Below are 25,097 nucleotides of genomic sequence, written 5' to 3' on the forward strand. Positions count from 1 at the left end.
CTAAAAAAAAAAATAAATAAAAAAATGCAGGTTTAGGTCAAGTGAAACATTTCGCGAATTCGTGTCAAACTCACCAAATTGTTTTGGTCTAAAAAAGCAAAAACAAACAAAAAAATCCCCCAAAACAGAAACAGATTTTTTCAGTTCAAAACAACTTTTCATTTAGAATTTTACTTCATGTTTTTAAAGGTTAAACTCAAAAATGAAACACAATATTTATTGCTGGGTTGATGGGAACATTTTTTCAACCTGAAATAAAATGTTTTTTTTTCACTTTTTTCAGTTTCCTGAAAAAAATATTTTTGTTTCAGGTCAAACCAAAACAATTTTCGGCCAGCAAACCAAAAAGCCAGTTATTGATTCAGCCCTAGTCACAAGTCCCTTAAGAAAGAAAACCTTTTTATACCCATTTTACTGAGTATAAACCAAGGCACAGAAAGGATATGTGACTTTCTCAAGATCACGAAGCAGAATCAGGAATGGAACCCCGGAGTCCTGGTGCCAAATTCCCGAGCACTAACCATTAGACCATATTGGTAACCGCCTGGAAAAAAAGTAGCCCCATTTCGATGGGAGCAGTCTAATTGCACACAGGCAAAAAAAGAGCTAAACCAGAGTGGGACAATCAGGGCTGGATCGACTTGGGTTGAGCTCAGGAACAAATCCCCCTCCCCAAAACAATCTCCCACCAATTACACAGAGGGATGGATGGGGACACATGAGCTGCAGCAGAAGAGTGGGGAGCAGGGCAATGGTTATTCTGTGGGCTCAAGCAGGGGTATTAAATGGGACTCCTGATGCACCATGCAATTGGGGCTCACCACAGCAGTCCAAGCAGACTCCCTGTCCCCAATGACTGCTGCACCTCTCCCAAGAAACCCAGCTGAATGCCAGTTCCGAACTCCATAGATATGTCTGCTGCTAGCAAAAGGCTTCTAGATGGAAACATTCAAGATCCCTCCAGCTTGGAATCCTCTCTCCCAATGACAGCGCTGCAAACCAAAGAACTGACAATGGCTTTTGTAGCCCCTAGAGTAACGATCAGCCCTGCACCGGCTGCATGTGTGGTCTGAGCTGGGAAGGTCCTTGCTGTTTGCTTAGTGCTTCTTTCCTGGCCTGTTGCCGAGGTGCATGGGGTGCATATTACTGGAACCAACGCCCTGAGACAGAAGATTTCCGTGCCAAAGAATTAACATACCTTCATGAAAATAAGTAGAATATGACTTGAAGTCAGGACGCACCCCTGCCTTTCAAGTTTCTTTCCCATATGACCCTTTTGCTAGAGAGGGTCAAACTCTCCAACCAATGTCCCTTTGGCCCCAGGTCAGGATCGCTGGTAGAGTTTCATGACATTTGCATCATGGAGTTTTTTCCACACCCTTCGCTCCAGATCGAAGTCATGGTTGGTGTAGAAGATCAGACGTTTCCTCTCCTTGTCATAATAGTGATCCGAGTACTTCTGGTAGCCATCTGTGATGAAGCCATAGGCGCTCACCTGGAAAAGCCAGAAGAGTCCAGTGGGTTAGAGAGCTTCAGAAATGGGGAAGTCTGGGGCTGGAGGGGTGGGGGGAAACAGAGCTGGGAGGGCATGGCTATCAGAGAGGGGAGCTGCTTCCAGATGGAGAGGTAAGTGTGGGGTCCCTGCAGCTGGGGCAAGGGGCAGTTTGCCTCCCAGATTGCTGTATGTAGGGTTCCAGCCAGACCAAGCTAGGAACTTTCACTCCAAAGATTGTCCTTCTGCTCTCACACCAACGCCTTGGAAGTCAGGGGAGTTACGCTCCCAGCCGCACAAGAGGAGGATCAGGTCAGGTCTTCTTAACCCATAGGGGTGTTTTTGCCATTTGTCTTGTCCCCAAGTCACTGGGACACTTAGACTGTCTGCCACCAGGTCAGTCTGCAATGTAGTTCCTTAACTGGCCAACCAGGTGCTGATGCATGACTCATACCATGCCCCTTCATCCCATTCCTTCCCTCGTCCTCGAGCATACCCAGAGCCTGAGTGCCCCTCCCATGGGTCTTTCAGGAATATGATCTTCCTGAGACAATATAATCAGGAGACTTAAATCTTCAAGGAGTAAAATCCTAGGTTTGACAGACAGGTCTCTGTTTTGCAAGAAGCACCTATCCCATACATTGTTATTATTAGGCCCCATTGTGAGTTCCTCACTCAGTTTTCACAGAGTCCAAACTCCCATTGTTTATGAAGCTTATAATACCCACTTTTCAGATGGAGAAATGGCAAAGTTAAGGGCCCCTGATTTTCCTTAGTGCTGAGCACTCACAACCCCAAAGGAAGCCCACAGGAGCTGCAGGTGCTCAGTGCTTTTGAAAAGCAGGCCCTAAATGACTAACCCAAGCCCAGAGAAGAATTCGGAGGCAGAGCTGGATTAGAATGGAGTTCCTGGCTACCAGCCCCCTGCTCGATCCACCATACAAGCTCCCTCTCCCCAGCTAGGGACTATTGCCCATCCCAGGCAGTGTGGTGGGGATCAGTAGCCCGCTGGAGTCCTTACCCGGTCACAGAGATGGAGGGCAGTCAGCAGTAAGAAGGCCCCTGTGGTGGGTCTGTATAGTGCCCAGTAGGACTTATCCAGACTTTTGGATCTCAGAAACCTGCAGCAGGACATAAGAAGGAGGAGCATGGTCTCCAGGTGTGGTGGCTTGACTGGGGAGGCAGCCTGTCCCTCCCCATGTGTCTAATGCATGATGCACACGTTCTGAAGGCCAGTGCTGCCCACAGTATGTTGAGCATTTCAACATTGAGATAAGGGTCAGCCAACCTTTGATTCGGGTTTGGTCCTAGTGCTTAATTTGTGCCAGGGCTTGCCAGGGCTGAGCCTTGGCACCTCTAGGCTTGGCAGTTCATAGCCCTGGCACCTCTGGGCTTGCCGCTTCAGTTATGAAAGTACAAAAATTGCTTGAGCCCCGGGACCTCTTTCATTACAAATTAAGCACTGATTTGGTCCAACCACAAAATCAGGCCAGACAGCTGGAAAGTTGGGGGGTCTGTCTCACCCACATGCACCTCCACCCCTCTGAGATGCTGCACTCCCAGATGCAGATTAAGGTTTCCTGGGGCCCTGGGGCAGAGTAAGTGGGTGGCCCCCTCCCCACCCCTTCCACCTACAGTCCCGCCCACATTCTGCCTGCGGTCCCACCCATGACACCCACCCTTTTGTGCCTCTTCCCCTGGGCCCCGTCCCTGTCCCACCCAAGGTCCCCCTGATTCTGCCCCCCCCACTGTGGCCCCCAACCCGTTTACTCCTTTTTGCCCTCCCCATCACGTGGCCCCAAGACCGGAGAAGCTCTGTCCCTGTGCCACATCAGGGCCGCAGCAGGAAGAGTGAAAGCTCCTCCAGTCCCAGGGCCTCAGCAAGTATCCGGATGCCGGGGCTTCCCCCTCCACTCCCTGTGCTTCTGCGGGGGGACCAGGGTTGGGGCACTGTGGCTTCTCCTGCCCCACCTGCCTGGCGCTTCTGCTGGAGTGCGGGTAGGGGATGGGAGTTTCCCCTGCCGCCCTGTGGCTTCTGCCAGGGACAAGGTCGGGGGTGGTGTGTGCAGGTACTGGGTCTTCCCCTGCTGTCCCACACCTGCTACCAGGGATGGGGTCGGAGTGGGGTGTGCTGGGTCTTCCCGCATCCCGCGGCTTCTGCTGGGGAGCAGGGTCAGGACATGGGGGCTTCCCCACCTGCCCGGCCACCCAAGTTCTGGGCAGTGGATTTTTTCTGGGGGCCCCCAGTTGACCAGTGCCCCTGAGCATGGGCCTGTGATTAATTTGCCACTGTGCACTCCAACATCTTGACTCATCCTGACCCTGGGCTCATTATGTGCTTCTATAGAGCTCAGAATTATTCCCCCAGGTGCCTAACAGGACTTACCGTCCTTCCCCCGCACAGAGGGGTGGGGTGTTTGTCCTGAAGATTGGGTGAATGAATAGCTCCATGATGCATGGAGTCTCAGCAGGAAGTACCACCTCTGAAAACAACATGGGACTGCCACACATGGCTGCAACAATGGTGCCCCATCCATCAGAAATACTGGCTTTGCGGGGCTGGTGTCTAAAGTTGATCTCATCCATGACGGTATGATGCACACACACATAGGGAGTCCCCTGGATAGCATTTATGGGGCGTTGCACTGGTCAGATATCCCATGATCCTATCCACTTGTAGGACGCAAAGAGCAGTTGTAGAAGAGGCTCAGAGAAGGGGAATTAAAGCTGTTGGGGGCCCTGCGTGTTTTGTGTAATGATGCATTGATCAGAGACACAAGGTAGGAAACAATAAAGTTCTAGCACTCTTTAGAAAGGAGCAGAGTCAGAGGAGCTATGGCTGATGTCTGTAAAATAAAGGATGGTCCATTTGGGCTGCAGTTTGCCTTCCCAGGATCTAAGCACAGGTGGGCACTCAAAGGAATTGAAAGGCAACATGTTTTAAAGGGGGGGGCAAAGGAAGTAGTTTTTCCTACACATGGAACCTGCTACGGGCGGACATTACCACGGCAAATCACTTTGTAGGTTTCTAAAAAAGATTAGACAATTATAAAAGAATAGCAGTGGCAATCACACTAGTTAGCATAGTAATAAAAAATTATCCATCCTCATCCTTCAGGACATAGAATGCTGGCGGGGTCAGGAAGAAAGTTCATTTTAGGGGGGTTATGGTTTCTATTGAAATATCTAGCACTGGCCTCTGTCAAAGGCAGGACACCAGACAATTTGGCCCTGATCCTTCAACTTAACTTCAGAGGAACTCTGCGTGGATGCAGGGGTTCCACCTACACTGATCCATTGGCAGGATCAGGGCATTAATTTGTTCTGATGGGCCAAATTCAATACTCTTTCCTCTTGTAGGTTGAAAAGCAAACTGCCCTGTAGTCATTCCCTCTCCGCCTCTCAGCTTCTTATGGGTGAAATCCACTCCTTGGCAGAGGGCCAGCATGAGGGCTAGACGACACTGAAGTTCTGCTTAAGTATTACTTGTGTTTGCTCTCTGTATGGGAGTCAATTTCACCCGCTATATGATTGGGGTTGTGAGGAAGAGGGCGGGGATGAAAGAATGAAGAAGACGGAATCCAGCAAGCAGCCTTTCAGAGACATTTTGACAAATGGCACTCGCCATGGCAAATAACCCCCTGCTACTGACCTGTTTTTCGTGTATCTGAGGAAATCAGGGTGAATGACCAGATAATTGTCCAGATTGAAATCCTTACTGAATCTGTCCCGTGGTCTGGGCCTAGGGAAGGGAATGGAAATAGGTGAGTGCTCTAACCACACATTTCACTTTGTGAAAATAATCAGGCCCCATCATGCACGCTGCTAAGAGATGAAACAGACAGAAATTATGCTAACTTATTCTGGAGCATTTCCCAGAACAGCGCAAAATCTTTACCTTCTTGTAGCTTTATAATATAAGCAATTTGGGGCAGGGACCATCTTTTCATGGCATGTGTGTACAGGAATTAAAACAATGGGGCCCTGATCCCTCAATGGGGGATAAAGGAATAAATAACAACAATAAAGATGTGCCCAATATGGGTTTTTCATGTCACCGGCAGCTCTGAAAAGCTCAAAGAAAAAATTAAGATAGTGTCAAACTGAAACTGAATTTGTTTTAGAATTTTCAATGCATCAAAAAGTTTATAAAAATACTAGTTTGGGGTTGAATAAAATGTGTAGATTGACCCAGAAGGAAATGGTTCATGTTGATGTTGAGATATTTTCCCCCTTTAAGTTAAAATAAATAAATGAATATGGTTAAAGGTGAATTCAAATCAAAAAGTCAAAACATTTCATTTTGAAAATGTCAAAAAACATGAAACAAAATGTTTCCACGTTTTCAGATTTCTTCTTTTTTGGTTTTTCCGCAACCAAAACAATTTGCCCAAATCTGCACAAACTTGGGAAATATTTTGGTTGACCCAAATCTGCAGTTTTTTTGCTGGAAAAAAGTTTCAGTTGAAAAACTTCACGCAGCTCTAAACAGCACATTTCATTCAGGAGACTCACAAAGTCCTTTACAAGCTACTGATGTACAGGCTGCAGCATTCAGACACCCATCACTGACATGCAGCCACTTCAGGGGCAGCGCGTGACGGCCGTTCCTGCAGCAATGCACAAAGGAGCAGATGGGAAGTCTGACTTCTCCAAATGAAATTGCAAGGGGGATTTTTCATGCAGCTCTGCACAAAGGGAGGTGAGGCTGCAGCAAGCTTCACTGTTCAAGGACAGGGTATATGGCAGCCTGTTTTACCCGTATGCATCCAAAAATCCCTTCCTGACGTTCTTGTTCAGCAGGAGAGCCTTCAGCCACTCAAAATCCCTCGTGCCCTCCAGGAAGTGAAGGTACTTGATCTCCTAGAAAACCCACCAAGGAAGAGTTAGTGGCTGACATGAGAGGGAGATGAGCATTAACAATTAATGGCAAACAAGAGCCCGGATTTGCTGTGTTTCTTGGGCACAGAGCCAAAGTCATCTGTTGCTAATTATATCCCCTGGAAACAAAACTGGGAGGTAACTGAGCAGCAAATGGTTAGGTAGCTTGCGTACATTTACTTGTAAAGAACAGCAAAAGACACACCCGTTAGTTTGATAATGATTGACACAGTGATGAGCAAGACATAGATTAGTAGGAAGAGAGGCAGGTGAGAGAGAGGGAAAAGACAGATTAGATCAGATCTATAACTACAGAGAAAATCATTAACTCAGTAGTTCACACCCTTTGCTATAGCAGGACCCCTTTTCAATACTGAAAGCCACCACTGTCCCCAGACTTCCCCTCCCGTTTAGCCACATAGATAGGGCAGGGTTGTCATGCTGACAACTGGCCAAAATTTTTCCGATAAATAGTTTATTTGTTGAAGAATGAAGTCTGGGGCCATCCAAAATTATTCAAGAACTTGACCCAAATTCACAAATAGTTTTGGCCAAAAACAAAAAAACAACCCCCCCTTGCCAAAAATTAGAAAAGTTTGAACCACTTTGTTTCAACATTTTCAAAATGAAACATTTCAAATTTTCATTTTAAAACAATGTTTCATTTAGAAATGTAGCTAGATTTATTATAAAGAACAAACAAACAAAAAACAGTAAAAACCACCCCAAGAGAAAATGAACAAAAATTGTTTCAGATCGACCTGAAACTAGTTTTTGGGGAGATTTTTCAGTTTGGCCACAGAACTGAAAAATCAATTGTTCACTCAGCTCTAGTCATGACCCCGATGTCTGTTCCCAACCCCCAGACTGACAACCGCTCAAGTCAGTTAGAAAAAATTAGATTTGATTGAACTGAAAAGTGATCCAAGGCCAACTTCCACCCCACAGCTTCCACTAGATTTTCCCCAGTAACCCAGCCATCGGAGCAAAATTCAGTAATGTGATCACACACCTCTATGGAATATTTCATCTCAAAGGTGCCCAAACCGCTATACAGTGATCAGCTATGAACACAGATCACATCATCCACCTCTGGGATTCATTACAGTAGCTGTTTAGCAGCCTACAACAACACTGCCTAGTGCTTTAGAATAGGAAGTGAAGAACACTATTTCAAAGTGAAATTGCAGGTGGGCGGATAAGTAGATGAAACATAATCTGGGCATGACACTGGGATTAGTGCCTAGCTCTTGCCAAAATAAGTGTAAATAGATGTTTAATGACCACAGATGGTCAGGGCCTCAGTATGATGTCTCCTCCCAAAGAGGCACATCCAGTATCGTATGGCACCCTACCACCATGCCAGGTCATGGCTGACTCAGACGGAAGAGCGATCCAACATAGCTTCTCTACAGCACTTGAGCGTTCCATGAAGACTTGCCATCCAAGTATTGACCCAACCCATCTCCGCTCAGCTAAGGGAGCTGACAAAAATCACAGCACAAGGTGGCTGCAGGCCAAAAGCCTCTACCTTGGAGAGATATAGGGCAGAACGGAGTTGCATTAATGCCAACAGCTGGAACAGGTCATGGTCTTGAGTTGGATCCATGCCGTGCTACCGGCCGGGACAGAGGCCATGGAAGTGAGGAGCGTAGCAAGCCAGGGGTGCTTTGCTTTACTGTGTTGGCTGGCTCAGAGCATTTCCACAGCCCGCTGCAAAACAACTTGAGCGACACAGCTTAGTGCAGTGCTCAGAACCCTGGGCTACACCCCCAGCACTCCTAAGCCCAGCTCCACCAAGGTGCCTCACTCAGTGGGAGTTAGGGCCCTAAATACCTTTGTAGATCTGTACCCTCACACCTAAGTTGGGCTAGTGCAGCACCAGTTTGGCCATAGCTACTTGGAATGACTCAAGTGTGCCTTGCCAGTGTGGACACTTGACTGGGCTAACTCGGGCTCCCAGACCCAGGCGTCCAGACTTGGGCTAACTCTGCTGTGACCTGAGATGCTACCTCTGCCCTGTTGCCCTTCACATGGGTCAGGATCAGAAACGCAGGCCACAGGCAAAGCAGCACCTTGCCAAGGGCACGTGTACACACGTCACATGCCTGACTTACTTTTCCCATTGGGATCTTGCTGAATTTGCTCCCCAGCGTCACAACAGAGGCCACCAAGGAGAAGGCTGTGAATCCATAGAAGGACGTTTTTGTTCCCACGTCTTTTTCATAACCTTTGATCACGGCCCCACTCACCCTGGGCCAGAAAAATCAAACAGAATTGCAAAGTCAGCAGCGTATTCGTTGAATCACTGGGCTGGCGTTCACAGCAGGGCTGGGGGAACTGGTTTGGCCAAAATAACCTTGAGCCAAAACTACCATTGAACCTGAGCCACCTAGGAACCACCTCACACTCTGGGGTGGACAGCCACAGCGGGAAATGAATCCAGATGGAACCTTCCCTGAGGCTCAGAAACATGCTGTTCGCACTTTGTTTTGGACTCCCACCCCCATTTTCACTTGCAATCTCCGCACTTGTGGGTCCCAGTGTGGCACTGGAAGTGACACAATACCACAGCCACAGCTATACTTTTTTGTCCCAGCCAGAAATAAGACGACCTGGGAATAGCATAAGAAAGCCCGTCCCTATGAGATTTCCAGTCTGAACTACAGACCAGGGAGGTTTGAATAAGGTTGAGCACAAAGGTTATTTAGCCTTGGACTTCGCAGGCCAGTAGCAATGATTTGGAAACATGGTTAAAACATGGCTCTGGAGTTTTTTTGTGGGATCATCTCTGTAGAGGCAGTAGACGGGTGTAGAAGGGAGTGGGGGGATAAAGAAAAGTGCATGATGGAGAAAGGAAAGTAACAGGAAGCTGCATCTCTTACCGGAACACGTAGTCATGGGAGTCGATCTCCTGGCCCATTCCAGAGTTGTTTAATATCCCACCGTTTCCCACCACGGCACAGCTGATACAGGTCGGCCTCTGCCTGGTGTTGTTGGCCAGGAGGACCTGCTGGTAGGGGTTGGGTGGCAGCATCGTTATGACCTCCTTCACCACTGAAACACAGACAGGTGGTTTTCCATCAAGGAGGATGAGTGAATGGGGCATTTTGGGAGAGCTCTCAGGCTGGGAAGGGATCACAGGGAAAGTGCCATATGTGAACCAGCCTGTGGGCTGTCTAGCTTGTTATCCTGTCTCTAACAGCGGCCACATGGGATGCTCCAGAGGCAACACCTCCACATCTTTGGAAGGCAACAATACACCATGGAGGGAAATTCCTTCCTGACCCCAACTGACAATCAGTTTATGGCCTGGAGCATGAGGGCTGACAGCTCACCTAACTGTTATCCTAACTAGCATGGCTGCAGCTGCTTTGCCTATTGGTATACTTGCCCATACCTTCTTGGATACTTAATACACTACTTACTTCAAGAGTCCCTCAACTAAAGGAGCCATCAAAAAACCACCATAGTCTTTGCAATGAAAAGAAACCATGGGCTCGATTCACCACTGCATTGCTCTTGTTTGACTTCAGTGAAATGCCATGACTTCAGTGGGGTTATATGGGCGTAATGCAGTGGTGAATTAGGGCCCATGCCTCAGAGTCAGCACAAAATTGGGAGCTGATGGAGGGGACTGGCCTGCTCCAGGAACTGACAAAGAAGTGGAAGACACCTCCCTGTCCCAGCAGGAGGAACCAGTGTTTGCCCAATGAGGGCGTGTCCCAGCTCGGAAGTTCTGTCCCTGCACTTCAAGTGGGGAGAGGGCACCTTGTGAGCATCAGGGAAGGAGCAGGCCCAGCCCAGCCCACCATCCCCCTGCCCGACTCACATGAGTAATTCATCTCCATAAAGCCGAACGGTGGTTTGAAATGCTCCAGGCGTTCCCACTCGCTGTGGTTGAAGTATCTCCTGTCTATGAAGAGCGTGATGTTGGGCAGGAAAAGGTCCCTCAGCCAGGCAGACTTGGTGGCTTTGGCCCTTACGGCATCGGGGCAGCGCTGGAAGCACAGAAGACAGGGTTGCAAGGAAGCAGACTAGGGTTACATGATGGCCACCATCTTGGCCGCCACACCAGGGACTGAGCTAGGGCCTTCATGCTGCAGCAGCTAAGAGCCAAAGTCTTCCAGACGCAGGGTGAGCTAGAATACCCACCCACCCCTGGGGCACTTGCCCTTGTCTCGGAAAAATGCCATTATGGTTTTATGATGCAGTGGCTGACCCGGTCTTGCTGAATGGGCTTGCTGCCCCCTGCCCTGAATGAGGCCTCCATGGCCTTATGCTCCTCGACACAGAGCTCATGCCATGCACAGCTGGACGTCCCCTTGAACCAGCTCTCAATGTGCATATCTGCCCAGGCCCTAACCACGCCTCCTTTCCTTGGAGCCACTCCCCACTTCAGCCTCCCGGTCAGTCACCGTGGTGCACATCCCCTTACGGCTGCTTCCACTGGGTTACATGCCTCCCTGCTTTCTGCATCTCTTCCCACAGTGCAGGCGGCTGTCAGCTCTGAATTAACCCGTTTTAAAAACTGAAGATAAAAGCATCACTCCCTTCAGTGTGCTTCTACTTGCAATGACCAGGAGTCACCTGTTTGCATGCAGTAGCAACAGAACCCTGCACCTGATCAGTTCAATCCTCCCCTACAGTTATAGGCAAAGAGCAGCTGTGGCCTGGCTGATCTTGAGCACAAGCTGACTATATGGCTGTTTCCAGCACTGTTCTTTCAGAAGTTGCATCTCACGCAACTTGCAGGCCAGCCCTTCCTTATGTAACCCACACACCTCCTGAGTGTGGTGTTGGGTCCCCTCTAGTGGCACCGAGACCACTTACAGATTAATGAGTCTGCTCTACAGCCTTAGCTAAGGGCCACGTGGCTTTTAGCTCATGCAGTAGAGGCTCATGCATTTAGCTTCAGTAGGGTTACCATACGTCTGTATTTTCCCGGACATGTCCAGCTTTTTGGTTCTTAAATTGCCGTCCGGGAGGAATTTTTAAATATCTAAAAATATCCAGGATTTTGCCATTATTATTTTTCCCCAAAGAAGAGTTGATCATTCAAGAAAGAGAGTGAATGTTGATCATTCGACAAAGAAAGTGAATGTTGATCACTTGACAGAGTGCCTGCTTTCCCCCCCTAGCTCCCAGTGCTTGCACCGCGAAACAGCTGTTTCGCGTGGCTGGGAGGGAGGAGGGGGAACGCAGTGCACTCAGGGGAGGAGGCGGGGCCAAGGCGGGGATTTGGGGAAGGGGTCCAATGGGGCAGGGAGGGGGCGGAGTTGGGGTGGGGACTTTAGGGAAGGGGTTGGAATGGGGGCGGGGAAGGAGTGGCGTTAGGGCGGGGCTGGGGGGAGTGTCCTCATTTTTGAATGTTCAAATATGGTAACCCTAAGCTTCAGCGGTTCCCTGGTTCGATCCCGCCTGCCGTGTTACACTATTATTATTATTATTATTCTTGATTTGTGTTGTGGTAGCACCAGGGAACACCAGTCCCAGACCAGGATCTTTTGGGCTAGGCACGGTACAAACCCAGAACTGAAAGACAGTCCCTGCCCCAAAGAATTTACACTTCCCCTCTAGCTGCGCTACCAGAAAGAGAAGTAACAACACGCCGCCTCCAGCAGCAGAACTCACTGCAGCATGAGCTGGCTACACCCAGCTCAATTCCTCCTTTCCAGCAAGTTAGGGCCCTGATCTTATCTGGGCTTAGGAGGCTGCCTTAGGCCGGCATTGTAGCAAATCTCACAAGCCACATCAGCCCTTCAGGCTGCACTTTGGGCAGCTCAGCAAAGTGAGTGCTGATTGGCAGGAAGAAACTTCCCAAAATCTAGTTACTTCCTGCAGCAAGTTGGCTTTAAGCCCCAAGCTTCTGTGTGCGGCTCCACATCCCTGAAGCTTTACGGCCTAGTCAAGGATTACTGCAGTACACAGTGGGTTGAGTTCTGAGGCTATAGCATTGACTGGAAGATTAACTAAACTCTGCACAAGGCAGTGCGCTAGTTAAAGGCACCATAATGCTTGTAGGGCAGCTGCACAAGCCTCCCCTGCATTCGTGCTCATCAGCACTGTTCAGATACGCAGGGAAATCATTGTGACAGACGCTTGACTGTGAACGCTGCAGGCGTTCTTTGGAAAGCTCATGGAGGGGCCACAGACGCTCACAGCCAGTCGCCTTCGGATCCATGAGACTCCCACTTCTGCCACCCAGTGGCAGGTCAACAAACCACAAGGGAGATGTGTTGAGTCTAATCCATGGGTTGGCTGGAGTTGCACGTCCCCTTCTGTGGCCCGTCCACACAGAATGTGAGTCTGTTACTCAAGCATCACATGAACAGAGGGAAAAAACTGGATTGGGTGGCTGCCTGGAGAGTTCTGCGTCTGTGAGATTTTCATCCCTGCTTCTGCACGCTGACAGCATCTACTGTCCAAGGCTCCTCAGATAATTTCACAGTGAGCTGTAGCTCACGAAAGCTCATGCTCAAATAAATTGGTTAGTCTCTAAGGTGCCACAAGTCCTCCTTTTCTTTTCACTAGCACTGTGGCCTCACTCCACTAATGTGAGTTCTTGTTATTTGTATTAAGGTAGCATCTAGAGATCAGTGCCGCTAACACATAGTCAGGCAACCCCTGACCCCAAAGAGCTTACAATCTAATTAGTCAAGATAGCTAAGAGTGGGAGAAAGGAAGAATTATTATCCCCATTTTACAGATGAGAAAGAGAGGTGAAGTGACTTGCCCAAGGTCACACTGAAAGTCTGTGGCAAAGCTAGTCATAGACCCCCGGGCTCCTGAACGCTACCCTCATTTAACGGCTATAATCACCAGAGCCTCCTTCTTCTTGCGTTCGATGAGTATTAAGTCATGTTACAGGTGGGGAAACAGAGACACTGGACCAGTATGGGCTGGCCTTTCAGTGGTGCTAAGCACCCACAGCTCCCATTGATTTCAGCTGTACGTTCTGAGAAACTCCACTGCCTTCCACTGAGATCAGACTCCAGCCTGGTGAATACTGAAGGCAATGGGGACAGCCACGGTGTGTGCCAGTGTAACACCGACAGACGGCGGGATCGAACGTGGGGCCTTGGGAGCTTAGTGCATGAGCCTCTACCGCGTGAGCTAAAAGCCAACTCACTCTTAGCTAAGGCTGCAGAGCCGACTCATGTGATCTCTCTCGCTAAATGGTCTCGGTGCCACTAGATGAGACAACATCACAAGCAGAAGGTGTGTGGGTTCCAGCAGGTTCCAGCTACTAGCCGCCTCTGTGCACAGGTGGATTTCCTGAATAGCTTTGAAAGCTGCAAATGAAGACTAATGGTCTGGCAGAGGCCTGGAAGGCATCCGCAACCCTCTGAGCCCAGCAATGGCAAAGCAGGAAGGACGGAGGGCAAAGCCCCCCTTGATGCTCCTCTCTTGCGCTAACGAGGACACACCTAATTCTATTTGCTCTGTTTTCATGAGTGCAGCGCAGAGAACGGTGCAGGATGTTCCTGTAGGTCTGTTGCCATTCATACAAATACTGTATCAACAGCAAAGTGTTGTTTAACCTCTAGCAGTTTGGCCTCTAGCGACTCAGGTCTTTCCTTCTCTGCCGGCAGCTTCATTACACTGCTCTAGGTTTAGAGCTTGTCACAGCTCCTAAATTCACACAGGGCCAGCGTGGCATCATAGGTGGGTGGATGATTTCTAGGGGAAAACCCAGTGAAGCAAGATGTGCAGGAGATGGTGAGTCAGTAACAAGCGCTGCTTCTCCCCTGAGACTCACTATCGGAACCTATACATCCTTAGGGGCTGAGTGATGGACCATATTTTGGGTAAAAACGACAAGGAGTCCTTGTGGCACCTCAGAGACTAACAAATTTATTTGGGCATAAGCTTTCGTGGGCTAGAACCCACTTGAAATCTAAAACTTGAGGTCCCGACATGTGTTCATTAAAGATCCCCTGACACTTTTTGTAAAAGACTCTGGGGGTGTCATCCCCCATGTGCTGGCCAAAATCCAACGTGAGCAATTAAGTTCTGCCTAGTGAAATTTTGTGTAGTTTTAGCTGAATAAAGTGTCCTTAACTTCCTGTCATAACCTGCTACCCAGTGTCACTTTGTGCTGGTCTGCCAACCGCTGCTCTCCACCCCAGAGGGGGCTGCATTGGAGCAGTGGGCACCGTGATTTCTATGGGGACAAAGTTAATACTTTCATTTGGGGATCCATTTGTGATCCAAGAACCCCTTAATAACAACTGGCAAGGCGGGTTACAGGATCCTGATTCTGGTATGTTCATTCTGGTTCCCCAAAGAATGTCATGGGAGTTCTTACTGGTCATTCATATCATTGTGACATGTATGTACAGATACTGCTGGAGTTATGTACATGTACTGAAAATATGTTTTAAAGTCTGGATCAAGGCGGAGCTGACAAGCAGGCTTTTTGTCAGACAAGGGATGTTTATTCACTGGGTTCGCTGTTGAAAAGTAAATTAAGTACTGTCTCATTCACAGTGGGTCTCCCATCCCCTGTCTATGCTGAAAGATGATCAGAATTTCAGAAAGGAAAACACAGTGGGGGAAGAGAACCTTATATGGAGATATGCTTCAAAGGTTTGCTGGACTATATTTGGGGAACAAAAAAGACACCCCAGCATCCTGCACCTAGGCAGTAAATGGGCAGTGCATTTACATTCATGAAAATGTGATCGCAACCAGATTTGGTTGGAAACATTGCAGTATACTTTGGGTGAGATAAGACTTCTTTAGACAGGAGGTTAGCATGTTAAGTTTTGTCTCTCTGATTTTGTTTTATGTGTAACCTTTTGTTTCCCTCCTCCAGAGGTGAAAGTAAGCCGGTACGGTCCAGTATGGCGTGCTGGACCGGACCAGCTTCCCCAGGCTGGCGATTTAAAGGGCCCAGGGCTCCCTGCAGTGGCCGGAGCCCCTGTTGGATCATATTAAAGAAGTTCTGTATTAAAATCACAAATGAGTTTGATTCCCCATAGTTTAAATTCCAGGGTATTACTAATTAAGAGGTCTCTTGGTTTTTGGTACTGTTTCTCTCCCTCTGTGTGAAACCTGCAAGCTGCTAATTGTGTTAGTACGTTCTAAGACAGAGTCTGTTCTCAAAGCAATTCACAGAGAGAGAGACTCAAAGCAATACTCTAACAACAGAAACAGCACCCAGAGGCTCCCCGCCCTTTTGTTGTATTAACAATTGTGATTAAAATAGAGATAGAGGATGGATGTGGATGGATGCTTGGTGTGGATAATAACTGAATGATCAGGGAGGTGCCAGCCTAAGAATCCAGTGTCCATCGGCTGAAGAAGGCGTCAAGTGGAAATAACCAGAGGACTCCCAGAGGGCAGACTGGAATCCACCCAACAGTCTCAAGAATGGGAGAACCAAAGAACAAGATAACATCTAGCAGCACGGAGCCGTCAGGACTGTGCCATCTGCTGATTGATTGATTCAGCAACAGCATGATGAAGCAATTCCCACAGACTGGCCTAGGAAGAAATTCCTATAAAAAGAGACTCTAAAAAGTGAGAACTTTGGGGTCTGATTCTGCAAAGCAACTTCCAGGAGCATCAGACGAGCATCTGACAAGGCCCTGCTCCCTCCTCATGTCCAGGCCACCTGGCCAGTGGCTTGGCATGAGCCACTCTAAGGCTAGTAACTATGATAACAACCTTGCAGAACCTGTGTGTGTGTGTGTGAATGAATGTGTGAATAAATATGAGACTGAATGGAATGTTATAGCTGTAACTAACTGCTTACTATGATTCTTTCTGTATTCACAATAAATGTGGTATTTTGCCTTTTTCCCTTTAATAAGATCCTGTTGGTTTTTATTTTATTGGTATAACACCCCGGGCCCTTTAAAGCACCACCCTAGCCCTGCCACCGCTACCCCGGGGCTCTGGCAGCCGGGCTTGGGCAGCAATTTAAAGGACCCGGGGCTCCTGCCGCTGCAGGGAGGATTTAAAGGGCCCAGGGTTCCAGCCATCACCACAGCAGCAGAGCTCTGGGCCCTTTAAATCTCCCCTGAGCCCCAGGACTCCCAGCCGCCTCTGCAGCTAGGAGCTCCGGGGGTGATTTAAAGGCCCCGGGGCTCCCAGCCGCAGCCGGAGTGGGAAAACAGGGATCCACCAGGCAGTACACTGGAGCAGAGGGATTTATTTCTGGTGGGATAGAAGAGGGATGGGGGGGAAGGATTTCTTTCTCTTTTTTTTTTTGGCAGCAAAATAAGGACTGCCCCTCCTAAATATATACAATTGGCCTGTGTCAGAGGCTAATCCCAGGGTTGGGCTGCGCAAGATGTGTTAAGGTGATCTCAAAAGTTATATATTAAACTTAATTGTTTTGAATGAAAGGCCAAATTCCGTCCTGCCTTACAATCCACACATGCCTCCTTCATTTGAGCTCGGGGCAGCTCCTCTGCATGTAGCTACCTGTCCCTGCCAGAGGCTAATCAAGAAATCCATGAAAATAGGTGACTTGGAAAAACTAATAAGAAAAGGAGGACTTGTGGCACCTTAGAGACTAACCAATTTATTTGAGCATGAGCTTTTGTGAGCTACAGCTCACTTCATCAAAAGCTCATGCTCAAATAAATTGGTTAGTCTCTAAGGTGCCACAAGTCCTCCTTTTCTTTTTGCGAATACAGACTAACACGGCTGTTACTCTGAAACCGGAAAAACTAATGTGGAGGCTAACAAGGAGGTAGATTTATAGGAGACCATCCAGCTGTATACGTGGCCAGAACACATAGTAATCGCTTACCGACTGCGGGGCTGAACTGTCCAAGATATAGCGGTCCTCAAAATCCCACCGAGGCTCGGACTTGAAATCGGCAATCCTCAGCCTTCTCTCTTCTGCCACTGTAGGAGCCTGAGTCGTGACATTCTGCATTGTGGGAGGGGCTACGTTCTGCACCGGGAGGCTGGGAAGAACCTTGCCTTTTGTAGTGGGTCTCAGCGCACCGGGCTTAGTTGACACAGGGGCCTTTTTTGGTTTTGGTTTTGCTTGGTCTTGGGCTATGGTCTTTGCATTGGCTTCGTTCCCCTTGGGTGCTGGTGGGGCACTCTTATCCTGAGTTTGCATCTTATTGGATGCTGATATTACATTCTTATCCTCTGCTTGCTCCTCTGTGGCCTCTCCTTTATCTGCCGCCATGCTCTTAACCATATCTTGCTCCAGCCTATTGCTGTCTGTGCCCAGTATCACATTTAGCTGGCTCGAGGAATCCCCTTCAACCGTCACAGTGTGGAGCTTGCTCTGTTGGATGTCCCTTTCTGGCATTTCTTTGGCATATTGCAAATAAATGAGTGGCCTAAATGTAATAAAAAAAGGCAAATATACCACATGTACTTCAGTCGAATGAAGCCCCCTTTATCCCCTCCACCACATTAATGGCTATCTTACCCTCCAAGCGTTTTATGACACTAGTGAGTACAGCAATTGCCCTCTCTAGGGCTCCACTTTTATAACCTTCATTGAGTTTCTGCAGGGAATTGTCATTATGCTTTGCTCAAAGGACATCTGCCTGAACTTGATCTTGTTTGTGATTAAGCCATAAAATGGTTATTCAGCATCTTGGACCCATCAGACATGAAATCATGTGATTTGCCCCCCGCCACCTGTGAAATCAATCATACGTAATTCAGACTATTACACAGGTGGTTTTTGAAATATTAATGACCAGTGGTAGCTGGAAATCAATGTAGAGGAAGGGAGGAACCTATTTGCAGCTAGGCACAAGCCATGACAATCATCCTAGGACACTGACACATCCCACATGAAAGAGACAGGACTATGGTGTAGTAAGCAGAGCAGAACCTTTATTCAGGATACTGGACAAACACTATACCAGTGGCCCCCTTGCTCTCCAGCTCGCATTCTCGCTGAGTAATGTTGATGCACCTCACAATTCCCGGCCAGAATGGGTCTGACTCCTGGTCCAGATTTGGCGTCCATGGACTAGATTGCTAACTATACTGCAGCTTTTCAATACTTAGAAGAACAAGCACGATGTTGGGAAGAGGTCGTCTGATGTCTAGAAAGACTTCTGTGCGGGCTGCAGGGATACTAGCTACACACCGCTTGACCTAACAAGGGGCAAATGTGGGGGACACTATGGCCCAATTCTGCAATGCCGGATGTCCCCTACTCATACTGAAGTCAATAAGAGGGGAGGGTGCTTAAGACATGGCAGGATGAAGCCCCATGTGTGACCCAGAGCCAAAATCAGGGACACAAGGAAGTGATTCGAGTAAGGTAAGGTCAGAATGAGGTGAGATTTGTTCCTGTAGCTTAAACGTCACTTTCTATGAAGTCTGCATGTCCGAAGTATGGAACGCACAGCAGTCTGATTCAGAGAACAGGGACTGCTCCTTACTTGCAGACTGGCAGTGACTAGGGACCTCTACTGAGCTGGTGCAGAGCGCAGATAAATGCTTGTTTTAAAGAGATTCATCAGTAGAGCCAAAATGTATATTCGCATGCGATCTGCAAACAAGGTACACGGATGCGGATAGCCCCCGATTTGCAGGGCTCTAGCAATCAGTCCCAATGTGACCAGGTACATCCCAGCCTCCCAGTGAGCTCAATGGAATGTTAGTGGGCAATAGCAGCAAGGCAGAAGGAAAACAACAAAAGGGGAGGAAGACACAGCACCAAATCCTGCCCTTTGGGGATTACAAGTGAAAACCCGTCTTGCACGTGTACTATAAATGCTGTGCCAGCCCAGGGCAGGGAGTAGCAGCAGCTGGATGGGCTTGTCATACAAGGGATCTCCAGCCACCTGCAAGCAAGGGGCAAAGCAGCTTCAAAGTCACAAAGCTTCATCTTTCACACAAATGGGCTTCAGGCTGCTGGCTCCACAGCATGGGTCTGCCTCTTCCTGCAGTTTCAGTTTCACTCCAGGGTGACTGTCACAGCTGGCTCATGGACAGCCAGACCTAGTGGTCAGAGCCAGGGTCCACAGTCACGAGACAGGAGTCAACAGTTGGTCATGTCAGGATACTGGGATATCAGAAGCAGGAGACAAAGTTGCGATCAGAACCATGAATCGGTAACCAGAGTCAGGCTGGGTCAGAGGCAGGAGGCAAACTGAGATCGGAACCACAAGTCGGACACCAGGAGTCAAGCCACATCAGAATGCCAGGAAGTCAAGCCACGGGAGCAGGAGCGGGAGGCACCCAATCCAGAATAGGGTGACTCTCAGCTGCATGGATAACTTCCTGTTCCTGTGGTGGGTTTATATAGAACCTGTGGACCAGTCAGGACCTCCAGCATTCTGCCAGTCAAGTTCCAGGCCTGGAGTCCTCTGTCAGGGTTCAGCTTTTGCCCTAGCCACTGTTAGCAGGTCCCTGGGCAGCAGGTTGGAACTTACTAGCGTCTAGAGTCTAAGAAGACCTGCAGTTCCTGATGCTGACCAATGAATGGCTGGAAGTCCTACGGACTTAGCGGCATCGAGGCAGCTGAGCCGGTTGATGTAAAGATAGCAGGCCACGTTTTCAGCTCGTGTGAATTTTCCTGGGGGAAGCCCAATGCGCCTCAGAGGGGTAACGCCTCCTGTAGCTACCCACCGTGCAGAGGCGCTTGCCTACTGCGCCCTCCTGCAGGAAGGCAGCCAGAGTGCATGGTGTGCTCATCTGTCATTTACCAGCACACACTGGAACTGCAGTATGCAATAAAAAAACCCTATAGCAGTTAGCTACATATACCGCACATTACAGTACCCTGCAACAGGGCACACGGCTGGCATCCTGGGAGGAAGGCAGAGATGGACTCTAACAAGGTCACCTTGGCACAACCCACATCAATTTTGCCTTAGGGCAGTGGTCAGGGGCGCTGGAACAATTTGTACTGTGGGGGTGCTGAGTGGCATTGAACCAAACTGGAAACCCTGTTGATGATGGAAACCACTTGAAGTCAGGGGTCCTTTTGTGGTTTTTGAAGAAAAATGATCAAAGTGAAAATTTGTGGGTTTTTAAAAATGCTTAACAGTTTTCGTTTTTATTTTTGGAAGATTCCCTCACAGTTAACAGTGTTACTTTTTCACAGATTTTTATTCCCCACCCCCTTTTAAGTGGAAAAAAAAGTGAGGGTTCTCCCCCCACACACATTCTCTAAAACCCCCTCCTCCCTGGAGATCCTTAAAAACCCTTAAAAAGCCAAAACGTTTTTTTTTTTTTGGACAAATGAAAAGTAAACAGGAAAACCAACAAATGAAACAAAAATGACTTTCTGTTTTTTGACCATCTGAGACTTTTGCAACGTGTTTGCAAAGTGCTTTGAGCTACTGAAATGGAAGATTAAAATGGGGCCTAATCCTGGCCCCCACAATGCAGGACTACAAGGCTCAGAAAGCTAAGTTACCATGGTAGTTCCACGGTTCACGTGGGGTGTCATGTCATGGAGAGGCTATGCAGGGGGACTCCACAACATCTGTGCAGAGCACTGATCCATTGATCTCTGCACTGGTGCGGACATGGGATTTGCAAACTATACACTGACATTTGCTTTTAAAGAGATATTGGTTTTAAGGAAACGTTGTTCCATGAGGCTTTACTGTATACAGGTAATAACTACCTGGGTCGTATGTCAGATACTAGTGCAGAATGCTTCTGTCTTTTGGCTCGTCAACCCAACGGCTTCATACACACGTCATTTGACATGCAACAGGCAAAGGGACACATCAGCAAGTCCCCGGGAATTTTAGAGGGGTTACATTTTTTAAAGCTTTGAAATACATGGTATTAAATGCCTACATTTTCAGAAATAGCCTCCAATACAGTGTGAGCATAATTACATCCATTTGGAGGCCCCACTGCCTGATTTACAGATACAACCAGGTAATTAGGTCTTTAAATGGATACAGCTGTAAGTGCCATTATTTCCACCTGCAGTAATGGAGGCTGGGGTGATGCCCAGCCAAAAAATCAGAGCCAAAATGTTTAAGTTTTTCTTTAGAAAAATCCACTGTTGTCTGCATGCTTTCGAAAGTGACAGACAGGCCTTGTCCACATAGGAAAGTTTTTTGGTATAAACTAAGGTGTGAACTGAAATATAATTTTATCAGTATAACTTCCATGAGGATACAGTTGTTCCACCATAAACCATCTGTTTGATAGGAGAGTTGGAGAGGGCTGAGGGTTTGCATCCCATAGGGATGCAGGGGTGGAAAGGAGTTTCAGGCGGTGACTGTGGGGTTGATTTCCTGTTGGGATGATTATTTTAATGCTGCTAAGATTATATTTGGCAGCTGGAGCCCTTGGACAGGTGTCTTTTTATCATCTGAAATCTAAAGAAAAGAAATAAAAGTGGGTTTTTTTAGTTTAGTTTATCTTGCTTATGGGTTTTAAGGTAAACCAAATAAAGCCATACTTACTCTGGAATAAGAGTGTCCACATGGAGGGTTATAATGAGGTCAGTTTAAATTCACACCTTAGGTTATACTGAACAAACTTCCTAGCCCCAGTCATTGAACTTAACCCAATACCTCTTCACTTCCACAGTGAGGACAGATCTTGGTGGGTTAAGCTGCATGGAACAGTTCCTTTGGGAAGGATCCTACAACTGTACTGCTGGGTTACTTTCTATAATATCATTATTTGCATTATATGAGTGCCTTGATTCTGAATCATACTTTCCTTTGTTTGTTTGTTTGTTTGAGAGATTACCAGTATAATTTTGGCTCAAAGTCCAAATTAAATCAGTTTGCAGAGCAAGTGTTATGATTCAGCTGCCCCAAACCTAAAGGGGCTCTTTGCATCTCATTCTGCACAGAGGCAGGGTTCTTTCCCTGGCTCCCGAAAAGAATTGAATTTGGAGAGTGGCAGAGTTGGCTTGGATGGTACTTTAGCCCTTGAAATGTAGTCTGCGTGCTTGTTTAGATTAAGGAAATTTGCACTACCTGTATATTGATTCCCTACTTTGCATGAGTGCAAAGTGTTTGCATTAAGGGTTTGCTTTGATGCAAATTTCCCTAGATTAGACAAGTCCTGAATTAGCGGTTTTAGAAAACATTAAATATATTTTATGCATAAATAACAATTGTATTAATGGAATATCTGCAGTATTTTTGATATAAATAATGTTTTAATTTAATATTTAGATATCTATAGTCAAGAGACATGATGATATACATAATGTACCATCTTTCTTGTACCGATATTACTCAGATCTTGCTTTCTAGCGCAAGGTTTTGGGTGTGTACACACACACATCAGTATATAAAAGAAAAGGAGTACTTGTGGCACCTTAGAGACTAACAAATTTATTAGAGCATAAGCTTTTGTGAGCTACAGCTCACTTCATCGGATGCAAGAGCTGTAGCTCACGAAAGCTTATGCTCTAATAAATTGGTTAGTCTCTAAGGTGTCACAAGTCCTCCTTTTCTTTTTGCGAATACAGACTAACATGGCTGCTACTCTGAAACCTGTCAGTATATAAAAGATTTCACACTTAGAGCTAGAGAGATTGGAGAGAGTACACTACCTGGATAGTTTGTCTTAGAAGGAGCTGGATCTCTTACCTGTGAAGACATTTTTCTGCAAAGCCGAAGAAGGAGCTAAAAGAGACAACGAGGAACAGAAAGACTGTCAGAAAAATGGGCCAGAAGATCAACCGGGGCACCTTCACAAATCTCCTCCGGAGAGATCGCATGGCCTCGCTTTTGGCAGGACTGGAGCTGTTCCCCTTCCCTGCTACAGGTGTACTGCACAATGAACAAGCAGGCCATGTGACTTCTTAGATATCCCTGGCCGGTAGGTGCACACCCCCTGTCCCAGCATGCAGGGATAGTAATAAATTCTGCATGCTGAGCTTTCTCTGCCAGAACAGAAGGCTGGGTGTTGGTTTTTTGGTTTTTGTTTTTTCCATGCCAACACTGTAGCAGCCTTGTGAGGATTCTGTGGGCTTGGCCGGTCCGTGGGCAAACACCTATTGTTCAAACTTGCTTTGCCAATGTTTCTTGATGGTTGATGTAAAATAAATACCCCCCTTCAATCTGTTTCAGGCAAAAACAGGAGCAAATAAAAGCTTGTGTGAATGACAAGGTTAACCATAGCTACACTTAGAGACTATTTTTCAGAACAGCACCTAGCTGTGGGTTTGGTCAGTTCTAGTGATGTCTATACTATTACACTAGTGCTTGGAAGCGCCAACCATGGTCAGGCCCCTGTTGTGCCAAACACTGAATAGACACATAGTAAGAGACCATCCTTGCCCCCCAAAGCTCAATCGCTAGATACATAGATGCCAAGGCCATAGGTCTGACCTCTTTATAACACAGGCCATAGTTTTAAACATGATCCAAAATGACTCATAAGCAAGTCCAAAGTTAAATCCATTATAAGGCATCAGAAATTTGATTTTTAAAGTGAATTTAGTACTTGGGTAAAGTGTCACATTAACAGGCCTGGAGGTGGAAACTTTCTCTTCCTCTCGAGAGCAGGCACAGTTTCAGTGGTGGAAATGCAAGCTTCCCCCAGCCTCCCCCACTGGGCCTACCAGTCAGACTGCTAATTCAGTAGGTCCAGCTGTGGGACTGGGTTTTGAGCGACGGGCTTCTGTCCCACTGGGGATTGTGTTGAACGTCCACCTCTCCATTTCATAGAGGCCACCGCTGAACAACAACTTGTGATCACAACTGAGTTAGGCCACGGCTGGATTCGAATCTGGGTGGCCTATGGCAGAAGTGAAAAGGTCTAGACGGTGCTAGCACTCCCATAAATCACCCCGTTGGGCATGTTAAAGCCATGAAAGTCCAGGTCCCTGAATGGCCGGCTCCAGCCTGGCACATTTGTGTTGTGAAGTGTCAGATTTTGGTGGGTCCCCTGTGCAAACATGCCAAGGAACAAAGACTGAATAGAATTTCTCCCTGTCGGGCCCCAGTGATTACAACAGTCTAGAGGGTGAGGGGCTGGGGGAAGGGATTTGTTTTACCATTATAACAAAATGGCCAAAAAGCAAAGTCAGCAAGCTGATTACAACTGCCTCTTCCTGGGAGTGGTTGTATCTTGGTCCTGAAGGACATAGGGATGTGTAGATAAGACAACAGTATTCACCCAGTGAATTCGAAATGGAGGAGGAGTATCTGAGACTTTATACAATGGGCCCCATTCCAAAGATAAAACCATCTGCTCTTTGGGATGTTGAGCCACATGGAGAATTATCATCTCTGGCAGGGATGATTTAGCAGTTTGGAAAGGGGGAGTGGTGAACTCCTCCCGAGTTAAGGAAATCATTCCAAAGCTGTTTACATTTTCACAGTGGCATTTTAACAAGAGACCCTCCCTGGTGCAACACTGCAGTTAATTCAGGTTTCACGGCTGTACTGCCAAATATGTGGCGCACCTAACATATCTCACAAACTTTAGGAGAACAACACTGCACCACCATGCTTTATTAAGGCATCTCCAACACTTTTCTAAGACACTAAAATGACAAAAACTCTGTGTAATTATTGAGCTGTGCAATCCCCTTCTCCCCCCATTTTTGTGTGCCCAGATCAGGTAATTTCCCACACAAACACTCATTTGGGCATGCAGCCACCCAATTTTCATATGCAAACAAGATGCTTTGCTGTTATAAACAGGAATTACCAGAGTTTACAACTCTCACTTGTTGCACTTGGCTTGGACAGTCCTTTCAATGTCTTGGCCAGAGAATCTTGTGTATTTGCACTGGTGTTAATGACCCTAGCAGCTGCAAGGAAATAGAAAATCAGGT

The 25,097-nt window shown here is 47.5% G+C and overlaps 1 protein-coding gene across 1 annotated transcript; it reads right to left on the reverse strand.

The window, feature by feature from the left end:
- Positions 1-225: 225 nt before the first annotated feature.
- Positions 226-23,030, reverse strand: ST6GALNAC1 (ST6 N-acetylgalactosaminide alpha-2,6-sialyltransferase 1). Its single transcript, XM_074971200.1, has 9 exons — positions 22,900-23,030; positions 17,142-17,691; positions 10,206-10,374; positions 9,259-9,430; positions 8,491-8,626; positions 6,252-6,355; positions 5,145-5,234; positions 2,514-2,613; positions 226-1,495 (listed from the first exon to the last, which is right to left on the reverse strand). Exons 1-9 carry the CDS (start codon positions 23,028-23,030, stop codon positions 1,325-1,327), a joined length of 1,623 nt encoding a protein of 540 aa, XP_074827301.1. The 3' UTR covers positions 226-1,324.
- Between the last annotated feature and the right edge of the window lie 2,067 nt (positions 23,031-25,097).

Source organism: Natator depressus, chromosome 14, assembly GCF_965152275.1.
Source record: "Natator depressus isolate rNatDep1 chromosome 14, rNatDep2.hap1, whole genome shotgun sequence".
Taxonomy (NCBI): domain Eukaryota; kingdom Metazoa; phylum Chordata; order Testudines; family Cheloniidae; genus Natator; species Natator depressus.